The sequence below is a fragment of the Nilaparvata lugens genome, chromosome 12, assembly GCF_014356525.2.
Source record: "Nilaparvata lugens isolate BPH chromosome 12, ASM1435652v1, whole genome shotgun sequence".
Classification (NCBI taxonomy): domain Eukaryota; kingdom Metazoa; phylum Arthropoda; class Insecta; order Hemiptera; family Delphacidae; genus Nilaparvata; species Nilaparvata lugens.
The window spans coordinates 30,659,172-30,670,935 of NC_052515.1; the positions used below are offsets into that span (position 1 = coordinate 30,659,172).

At 35.7% G+C, this 11,764-nt stretch overlaps 1 protein-coding gene across 1 annotated transcript in view; it reads right to left on the reverse strand.

Moving 5' to 3' along the window:
• The window catches only part of LOC111044132, a 100,475-nt gene that overhangs the window by 52,714 nt on the left and 35,997 nt on the right, over positions 1-11,764 (reverse strand). Inside the window, 1 exon segment of the mRNA XM_039438558.1 lies at positions 8,729-8,923. Within this exon segment, the coding sequence (XP_039294492.1) occupies positions 8,729-8,923 (195 nt within the window).

The window sequence follows — 11,764 nt, forward strand, 5'->3', positions numbered from 1 at the left end:
ATAAAAGCCACCGAAATTTCCCCATTTATTACCCGAGAAAAACCCGTCGGGAATCAATGGACTACGGAAATATTAGACGCGAATTATTATCGGAGAAGTTCCCTCTAACAATTAATAGCCGTGTCAACAGTTGTTTATAATGTAAGTTGGGAATTTATCGGCGAATTTTGGCTTTCTTCCTTTTGAAACTTCTTCTACAAACTATAGTGAGGTCCACGTTATAATGGCAGTATTTGGTGAGGTTTGATGCTGCTATCCTTGTCTATTATTCGATGAAACAGATAGGGCTAGCCTTTTCTAGCTCCACAAGGTTGTCGAATCGTTTTCTAACAATGTAGAAATATAATAATAATAATAAGCCAGACGAAATGTAAATTCTCCAAAACCTTCTAAAGAAGGTTTGACTGGAGGAGTCAAGTTTTACATTATATTGAAAAAAACGCATAGAAATAGTACATTAATATAATCAATCAGTGATCTCAAAATAATAATTTTCAATTCAAATCATATCAAAAGAAGAAATAATTGTCAATCTTGAGTGAAAAAAAATTTAATTGATACATTGATAATAATTCATTTAATTGTATTGTGTAGCAATAATAATAATACCTCATTTTGTACAAATAGACACATCTAAATATAATTAATTAACAAAATATCCACTCTTTTATCATGAAAATCCATTATTGGATCATTGAAATATATTTATTCTTGACAAATAGAATCCCATTGATTATTCTATACAAGAATGAACAGTTGATATTACATCATATATCCCGGTATCAGCTATCCTCTAAAGAAGGCAGTGGCAAGGCAGAGAATCGGCAACGTTGTTCTCCCATCCTTTTTCACTGCCATTATAACGTGGACCTACTGTAGTGGAAGATGTTTTCCTCGAAAAACTTTGAAAGTTTGGGGCTAGATAATAATTGTGTTTTGAAAAGGGGTGAGGAGGAGTCTGTTGTTGTAATGGGGAAAAATTATGTTAAAAGTTATGTTGCCAGGAAAAATATGTTCCCAAAAGTGTTATTAATCATTTGAGTGACTGAGTAAAACGTTTCAATGATCATAGGAATTCAGATACTTTTTTTGTTGAGTTATAATGGGTTATGATCAAGCTGTGCTTAGTGAGAGAAGTTGAGTGTATTTTTGGGTTCAAAATTTCATAAAATAACTTCATTAATTCAATATGAAGTGATAATTAAGTGTTATATTTGAATATAGTTTGGTGTTTCAATTTCTATAAATTCGAAATGTTTAGCTTATATATATTTTTGGACGAAAATTGCACTTGAACGTTTCACAGTAGAAACATAACCTACTTTTTGGACATTTTATTAATTTATCAAAATTTGGGAATGGAATAGATTTGGGCCAAGCCTGTTGTTCCTTCCTAATCATATTTATATGATTTGTGATTCTGTCCACGAATAAATGAATGAATAAATTAATGGATGAATCTATCCATGATAAAACACTATTGTGAAGTCCACGCTATAATGGCAGTGTTTGATTGGCAATGGTATTGTTATCCTTGTCTGTCATTCAACAAAGCGGATAGCGCTATCTCTTTCTTGCTTTGCTCTGTTGCTAGATCGTATTTCAACAATGTAGCATTATTGATAAGTCAACCAAATATTTCATCTTTATTATGAAAATTCATAATATTGAAAAGTATAATTTCTTGTTAAATAAAATATAATTGATTATTACTTTCCTTGCCCTATTACCATACGTAAGGAAAGTATTGCTTTCCAAAAAAATTTAAGTTACCTTAATTTCATGTTTTCTATACGTTTCAAGGTCCCCTGAGTCCAAAAACATGATTTTTGGGTGTTGGTATGTGTGTGTGGTGTGTGTGTGTGTGTGTGTGTGTGTGTGTGTGTGTCTGTGAACACGATAACTCCATTCCTAATTAACAGATTGACTTGAAATCTCAAACTTGATGTCCTTTTACCATGAGGATCCGACAATAAGAAATTCAATAAAATTCAATTCAAAATGGTGGGAAAAATGGCAGGTAATGGCTACAAAACCATGTTTTTCACGGTTTTCTCGAAAACGGCTCCAACGATTTTTTTCAAATTTATACCCTAGATAGCTATTTATAAGCCTTATCAACTGACATGAGTCTCATTTCTAAGAAAATTGCAGGAGCTCCGTAATATTCCTGAGGAGAATTAATTTTGTCAAAATCCATAAAGATTTTCTCAAAAATAACTCGACCGATTTTTTGAAACGAGAATGAACAGTTAATATTACACCAATAAACCTGTATCAGCTACCGTCTATAGAAGGCATTGACAAGACAGAGGATCTGCAATGTTGTTTTCCTATATTTCTCCACTGCCATTATAACGTGGACCCCACTATAGATCATTTTCTGGAAATATCAAGAATTCATCAACTTGTCAATATTATTCTACAATATTTTCAAATCTCTCAACGATCAGGCAACGTTGTTGGAAGCTAGGGAAGCATATCGCCATCTGTTTTGTCGAATGATAGACAAGGATAGCAGCACCAATGTCAATCAAATACTGCCATTATAACGTGGACCTCACTATAGAATATTGTCTGGAAATATCAAGAATTCATTAACTTGCCAATATCAGTCTACAATATTTTCAAATATCTCAACGATCAGGCAACTTTTCGGAGCTATAGAAAAGGATATCGCCATCTGCTTTGTCGAATGATAGACAAGGATAGCAACTCCAATGGTTATCAAATACTGCCATTATAACGTGGACCTAACTATAGAATATTGTCTGGAAATATCAAGAATTCATCAACTTGCCAGTATTACTCTAGAATATTTTCAAATCTCTCAACGATCTGGCAACGTTGCTGGGAGCTAGGGAAGAATATCTCCATCTGCTTTGTCGAATGATAGACAAGGATAGCAACACCAATGTCAATCAAATACTGCCATTATAACGTGGACCTCACTATAGAATATTGTCTGGAAATATCAAAAATTCTTTAACTTGCTAATATCAGTCTACAATATTTTCAAATATCTCAACGATCAGGCAACGTTGCTGGAAGCTAGGGAAGGATATTGCCATCTGCTTTGTCGAATGATAGACAAGGATAGGAACACCAATGTCAATCAAATACTGCCATTATAACGTGGACCTCACTATAGAATATTGTCTGGAAATATCAAGAATACATCAACTTGCCAATATTAGTCCACAATATTTTCAAATCTCTCAACGATCAGGTAACGTTGCTAGGAGCTAGGGAAGGATATCGCCTCAACGATCAGGCAACTTTTCGGAGTTTTAGAAAAGGATATCGCCATCTGCTTTGTCGAATGATAGACAAGGATAGCAACACCAATGTCAATCAAATACTGCCATTATAACGTGGACCTCACCATATCCATCCAGCTCCATAGTAAAAAGTGCCATCAACCAAATCTGACATTCTTCACGAATGTGCACGGAGTAACTTTTGAATTTGGTGTTATTTTAGTGAAACCATAGAGAAACAATAGCATAAGTAGATATCCCATGGTATAGGGAATTTGTGTCGCAACTGTTATCTCAAGCTGATTACTGTCGATTATTTTCAATTTTTACGGTTTTGTTAGGGTGATATTGTATAACGGCACAATTTTGATTGATTGATTGAGTACTTTATTTATGTAGATTACAATATATACTGGCTTATATATATACAATAGCTTACAATACAGCAAAATTATAGATGAATTTACATCATATAGACTAAGAAAATAATTATTGAACTGTATATGATATGAAAAAGCAATTTGTAATATAATAACTATAGATAATAATTATATTGTTATGCATCTACATAAATTGGCGGAGCTTTGGACATATCAATGTCCATTCTTCGGAAAGAATATTAAAAATATCCTCCCCACTAACTCACTATCAAAACCAATTTGAGAGACTATCAGTGTCACACAGCTGCATGGGAAAGAACTACGTGAACTATCGGCTTGAGATAACAGTAAAAGTTGCGACATAAACGCCCTATACCATGGGATATCTACTTACGCTATTGTTTCTCTATGGTGAAACTATAAAACTTCAACTGTATTCCATGCATGCATGTATCACAAATGAGTTCTATTGTACTAACTAACCAACAAAGACCTGGTTGCGTCCGTTAAACTCGAGTTATTAATCTCAATTAAACCGAAGTTAACTGGAGATTGCAACAAATCTGCAACAACAAACTTATTCGCAACAGTTAGGCAAATCAACAAAGCTCTGATAATCCACACAAACATCCCCCCATAACTCCAATTATTCAGACTAACATGTTCTGCATATAATTTCAACAATTAGCCCTAGATAAGTTAGCGGCCAAGATTTGCTTTAGTAGCATTCACTTGTTCTCCTTCTTCTTCTCCTCCTTCTCCTCTTCTTCTTCTTCTTCTTCTTCTTCTTCTTCTTCTTCTTCTTCTTCTTCTTCTTCTTCTTCTTCTTCTTCCTCACCTTCTTCTCCTCCTTCTCCCTCTTCTACACTCCTACTTTATTTTCCCCTGTTCTTCTCTTTTTTTCCCTCACCCTCCTCACACTCCTCCTTATCCTTATCTCCCTCATCTCCTTCTTCTTCTTCCACCCTGCTTCCCATGCTCTCAGTCTTTTCCTTCTTCTTTCACTTTCCATTCAGCTTATCTTGTTTTATTTCTTCCTCCATCTCTTTTCTTCCACCTCTCTATGTTCTTGTCAACCTCCTCATTGTTCTCCCTTTTATCCTCCATACTTTCCTCTCCTGTTCACCTCATCCTTCAAATTGTTCTCCTTCTTCACCATTCTCCTTTCATCATCCTCCTTTTTTAGTCTCCTTCTAGTTCTTCATCCCCTTCTTCTTTTGCTTCTCCTCCTTTTTCTTCTTTTTCATCTCTGCTCTCCGTCTTCTCCCACTTCTTTCACTTTCCATTTAGCTTATCTTGTTTTATTTCTTCCTTTATCTCTTTTCTCCCAGCTCTCTAAGTTCTTGTCAACCTCCTTATTGTTCTCCTTTGTATCCTTCATATTTCCTTCTCCTGTTCACCTCATCCTTCAAATTGTTCTCCTTCTTCGACATCTCCTTTCCTCATTCTTCCCCTTTAGTCTCCTTCTAGTTCTTCTTCCCCCTTCTTTGGTAGAATTGGTAGAGAGTTAGTGGGGAGGATATTTTTAATATTCTTGCCGAAGAATGGACATTGATATGTCCAAAGCTCCGCCAATTTATGTAGATGCATAACAATATGATTATTATCTATAGTTATTATATTACAAATTGCTTTTTCATATCATATACAGTTCAATAATTATTTTCTTAGTCTATATTATGTAAATTCATCTATAATTTTGCTGTATTGTAAGCTATTGTATATAAGTGTATAAGCCAGTATATATTGTAATCCACATATAAATAAAGTACTCAATCAATCAATCAATCTTTTTTTGCTTCTCCTCCTTCTTATTCTCCTTCATATCAATCTACTCTACCACATTCATATTCTTCTTTTTCTTCTTCTCCCTCTTCTTTTTCTTCCTATTCTCCTTCTTCTCCTTCTCCCTCAGTCTTCTTTATTATATTATAGAGAAATATTGACAGTTCAAAAAAGATCCTACCATTGTGAGTGTACCCTCCCCCTTGCAGCATTGGTTAAATGGTAAGAATTGATGCTATATCATGAGGACATCTGACAATTTAAAATGAAATCTGACCAGATGCTAGTCTTCCTAATCGGAGCGTTGTTCTGACTAATTAATCTAACTGGGATTTGTGGACTGGATGTGTTTGCAGGCAGCAAGAAAATGTGCTGCTCCTACACTCTGTGAGTGTGCTTGCTGAAGCGTGAGCTGAATTTTGAGGAGGAGAGAAAATTTAGAGGAGGTGAAGGAAGCAAGCTGAAAGTGGGGAGAAGAAAGAAAATAAGGAGAGAATGAAGACAGAGGAGTAAGATAGAATGGAAGAGAAGAAACAGATGATAAGTTGAAAGTAAAAAAAAAAAATAATAGAAAAAGAGAGAAACAGGGAGATATAGTGAGGTCCACGTTATCATGGCAGTGGAGAAAGATAGGGGTAACAACGTTGCCGATCCACTGCCTTGTCAATGCCTTCTATTGACGGTAGCTGTTACAAGTTTACTGATGTAATATTAACTGTTCATTCTCGTTTAAGTTAATCAATAAATTCTTATTTAGAAAGAAATCATGAAAGAAAGTTAGAAGAGAGAGCAATAAAGTAAGAGGAGAGAGAACAAGAAAGTAAGAAGAGGGAGAACAAGAAAGAAAACAGAAAAGTAAGAAGAGGGAGAACAAGAAAATAGGAAGAGAGAGCAAGAAGGTAAGGTGAGAGAGCAAGTAAGTAAGAAGAGAGAGGACTTAGCCGGGAGGCTCTCTGCTCGTACTTAGGGGACTTAACTGCGTTTCATGGCTGGATCTTTGTTTTTAAGCACCGGCCAAATCTGTCTGGACTTAACTCTGGTACTTAGCTCAGGATGCTTAGCTGAAGCTCACGTAGCTGTGATATCATGCTTCTACGTGATACTCTCTCTCTCTCACATGAGTGTTTGCATGCTCTAGATTTAAGATACAGAAGGCATTTCTTGTCTTGGGATTCAAATTATTTGTTCATTACATGATGAAGATTGAACTCTTATTTATGAAGAACATATTCACTATAGTGAGGTCCACGTTATAACGGCAGTGTTTGATAAGCATTGGTGTTGCTATCCTTGTCTATCATTCAACAAAGCTTATAGCGCTATCTCTTTCACGCTAAGCGCTGTTGCCAGATCGTCTTTTAAGTAGAATTAATTGACCGAGCGAAATGAGGTCTAAGATTCAAGTATGGTATTTCTCTTAATGTTTAAATGTTCATTATGGCGAAACGCGGTAATAGATTTTCATGAAATTCGACAGGTATGTTCCTTTTTTAATTGCGCGTCGACGTAAATACAAGGTTTTTGGAAATTTTGCATTTTAAGGATGATATAAAAGGAAAAAGGAGCCTCCTTCATACGCCAATATTGGAGAAAAAATCAGACTAGAATTATTCATCATAAATCAGCTGATGTGTGATGTGTGGAGAAGCCAGTCTATTGCTATATTTCCATAAGGTCTATAGTTTCAATCAGGTACTTGTGGACGAGAATACTGCGTGAGGTCTACTGTTCACAGAACTACTAGTTAACATAATATTTCATCTCAATAATTATTATGCAAATTCATTATGAAGTTTTTGAAAAATATAATTTCTTGCTTAATAAAATGTAATCGATTATTTTAAACGAGAATGAACAGTTAATATTACATCAATAAACCTGTAGCTATCGTCTACAGAAGGCATTGACAAGACAGAGGATCGGCAACATTTTTCTCCTATAGTATCTTTATTCACTGCCATTATAACGTGGACCTCACTATAAGCAAAGATTGCTCATTTATTCAGAACAAAGATTATTTATTCAGAACGGAGATCATTTACTCAAATCATAGATAATTTATGTTTAATGTCGAGTCGAGGAGAGACATTTTGAAGTGGACTGATTAGAGAAAACGGAGAGGACCAATCAGAAGCGAGTATCATCAACCTCCCACGAGTAAGACACCACCCACTTTCACCTCATTGGTCGACAGTCTGGAATGCGTCTAGCTTTAAATTCTGCCGGTAGATGGCAGCAAATGCTGGGTGAACTTACAGAGGCTCTAAAGTCATTCCTTTGAAGTCACTATGTATGAGAAGGTGTTCATTCTCATCCAAGTTAGTCTACTTCTATCACAAGGAACATCTTCACTATAATGTAGGAAAGGACTGACTAATACAAGTACGGGATAGGATTCTAGAAAAATAGGATTCTAGATAGGACCAATAGCAAGGCTTCTTGCAACAGGCTCTTGAAGAAGGCTTGTTCTAAGGCCCTCCCTCACACACTTTTGACTGAAGTATATTTTTTGATCATTCTCACTGATGGAAACTAAACTTATCTATAAAAGAAATTAATTATTGGTTTATACACGTACGGGATAGCAAATTCACGAATGACGCATCATCACGTCTCAACTACTAGACTTGAAATTTTGCACATAGAATCTCAAATTACCGAGGATGGTTACAGGCCTATTTCAAATTCTTCAAGATTTCAGTAGGTCAAGTTTTCAGCTTGTCAAGTTCCCAATTGGACCCTTGTGTAGCACAGGTAACCTGCAAGTTCCTATAAGGTGCGTACAGATATACGCGCCGCGAACATGAGCAATTCACTTTTAATCAGCTGATGCCAAGCTTTTTATATCTATATCTTATACCGTTTCTGTAAAAATACAGATATAGTCAGCTGATTGAAAGTGAATTGCTCATGTTCGCGGCGCGTGTATCTGTACGCACCTTAATTATTGCACAACTCAAGTAGCCCATTCAAAATACTTTATCAGAATTGAATATCTAACAAATATCAAATCAATAATAATTATAATATTCATATGGCTATTATTGGTGGGGAGTCCCTGACGGAAGTTCCACCACGCCTGAATACATCATCAATTATTGGCTTTACGACAGTCATACTTCAGCCGGGACCGACAATTTAACGTGCCCATCCGATACCACAGGAGTGACCTGTTCTAAAACTTTTGTTATGAGCGGGGTTTGAACCCGGGATCTCTAGGTTGCTAAGCGAGCGCCCTATCCACTAGACCACGGATCAATCTGTAAATTAATTGATCAAATCAATTATTGAATATTTTCTCACCTGGTACAGCAGCTGCCTGACTCTGCGGCGAGAAAATCATTAGAGTATTTCCAATAGTTGTGGTGAAATCTAGGAAGCCATAGACAGTCTGCGTGATGAGGGGCGACGGAGCCCCTGCTTCGATAGAGGTCTCTAGTTGAACTGTGGACGAGGAACCTGCGTTGTATACCTGGCCTAAAACTGTGGTCGGGGTTACTGCAACATAGAAAAGAGAAAAATATATCAAATTTTCGTTTATAATGTAGGAATTGTTGTTGGTAAAGTATTGAAAATGATTATGATGAAAATTAGATGTTAAGATGGAAATATTCACATATTATTAAATTCAGAATATCAGGTATGGTTTTTGGTCCTGCAATGGTATATTTTGCACCTAGAGCAGAAAATGAGATTTTTCCGGCTCGAAATCGGTTTTCAAGTCCGAGGCCGTAGGCCGAGGACTAGAAAAAATTGAGAGCAGGAAAACATTTTTGCCCGTGGTGCAAACGCTATTTTTCGCCACACTACAGGTTTTACTGACAGAATAAATAAAGAATACTCGTTATCGTACCTATCTCTTGATTTTAGTGATAGAAGATTTGCATTCAGGATTTCAGATTCTTTTAAAATTTCACTTGGAATATCACGGGCGTCGTCATCTTCAAGCATTTTTGAAAATTAGGAATGCGCTGATCAACAATAAATAATTGAATAAAAATGGTTGCAAAGCGAATGCTGAATTAGTTTGATTCAAAATTCGAACTGAAATAATGCCGACTTCAGATGAAGAAAGTTGACACTCGCCCGATCTAGCGGATGACTTCGGACTTCCATGTTAGCGGCTGGAAAGAGTACTCTTCCCGGCCTAGGCTGGAAAGAAACCTGTTTCTTACGTCAGACGAGAGTCGTCTGCAAACAAGGTCTCTCAGATCTACATAGGGACTGGAAAACAGCTGCTTTCTGTGCAGTGTGGCGAAAAATTATTTCTTTAATATCTGAATATTTCCCATTTTAGTAATAATAAAGTGAAATATTTCTTCTATTTTAAGTTTTGAAGTTTTCATGCATTACATCCAAATTTAAAAATCTACTTTGTGAAAATAATTGAGAACTGAAAATTATTGTGTGAAGTGAACAACTACAAGACTCAACCTATTTCGAACTATGTGTAACCTTATCTAAATTTGGGAGAGGAATAGCACAAGCTTACCTTATCATTCCTCTCCCTATCATTTCGATGATGTGCTTATTGTATGGATCAATAAAGAATTGAATTGAATAGCTCATAGTTACTTGAATCATTCAAATTTGAATTATCCAAAATAATATGAACTCAATAAATCGGTAATAGCAGTTTATTCTTATCAGACACAATGACGCTGAGCTAATGAAATAACTGTATTCAACTGAATCCAACATAAATAGAATACAATTTAAATAGAAAACTTATCGAACACTAATAAATAGAACTCTAAAAAGAACACTAATAAAACACCCTTTATTTTTATAACCTGACGATGGTGTAATATATCACCGAATCTAGTTGTTCAACTATTTTAAAGTTTTTTTAAAAATGAAGTGTGCTATAATATTTTATTCTGTTTTATTAATTTGAATAGAATACATGATTCCTGAACTGAAAACAACAAACAGAATGACGGTTGCACAAAAGCCGGTTAAATTTTAACTGAGATTAATTCCACGAGAACCAATCATATAAAAGGCCTTCTCTGATTGTTTCTCATGAAACTAACCAACGTTAAAATTTAACAGGCTGTGTGCAACCGGGCCATAGTTAACTATTCAAATGGAATACATGATCTCGGATATATTCTTTATTCGAAAAATAGTGATCTAGTCTAGACTGTTCCTGACCTAATTCACGTCTTTGTAATAAACAGAATTCATGTGCCATTGATCTGTTATTCCAACAATTTTTTGCAATCTCAACCTTCAGTACTCTATTAACTTGTAACACGACTTGCACGAAACGCTTGGGTGTAAATTGAGAAGAACTAGAGTTAGCAGAAGAAGAAGAAGAAGAATAAGAAGGAGTAGAAGAAGAACGAGAAGGAGAAGGAGAAGAAAAAGAAGAAGAAGAAGAAGAAGAAGAAGAAGAAGAAGAAGAAGAAGAAAAAGAAGATGAAGAAAAATAAGAAGGAGAAGAAGAAGAACTAGTGTTGGAAGAAAAGAAGACATGATCACGCTTTTGGCACATCTCTACTGTGTCAGTTCTCAGTTGTCACGAAGCAACATTGAAAACGAAACGATGTTGGCAATTGGTGTTCAGATAATTGGTAATCAGAGCAAATGCAAAAAGCCGTTTACCACAAAATAATGTGTGATTGTGTGATTCTCTCTCTCACACACACACACACACACACACACTCACTGCAATGTGTACTTGAACCAACCTTGAGCATCACATTATAATCACGGCAAGTGGAGTTGCATTCACACTTCAATGTTTACGTTTTCTCACTTCTCTTATTTCTTCTTCTTCTTCTTCTTCTTCTTTTCTTCTTCTTCTTCTTCTTCTTCTTCTTCTCTTCTTCTTCTTCTTCTTCTTCTTCTTCTTCTTCTTCTTCTTCTTCTTCTTCTTCTTCTTCTTCTTCTTCTTCTTCTTCTTCTTCTTCTTCTTCTTCTTCTTCTTCTTCTTCTCCTTCTTAATCCTCTCCTGCTTTTGTCTCCTCCTTCTTCTTCTTCTTCTCCAGAACCTTTCTTTTTCTCCTTTCTTTTTCTCTTCTTCCAACTCTCATTTTCTAAAGATTCTTTCCCATTCTGCCACTCTCCTCCCATTGGTGGTATCTAAGTTCGGAAAGCGGCTTCATTGGTTGGCTCCTATTGTAGGATGGAGTGTAGGCTCTACTCGTTAACCAATCGCAAAGCAGTATTCCATTGTGGCGTAGCTCGAATTATAAACAGCGACCATCTTGTCACTAGAAAATCTCACTCCAAGATTCTACCTTCTATTTGTCAATTTTTGATGACTTTTCACTGGTTTAAACTTGTAGTTAATTCGTTATTGATGCTGATATATTAAACGAGACTAGTACT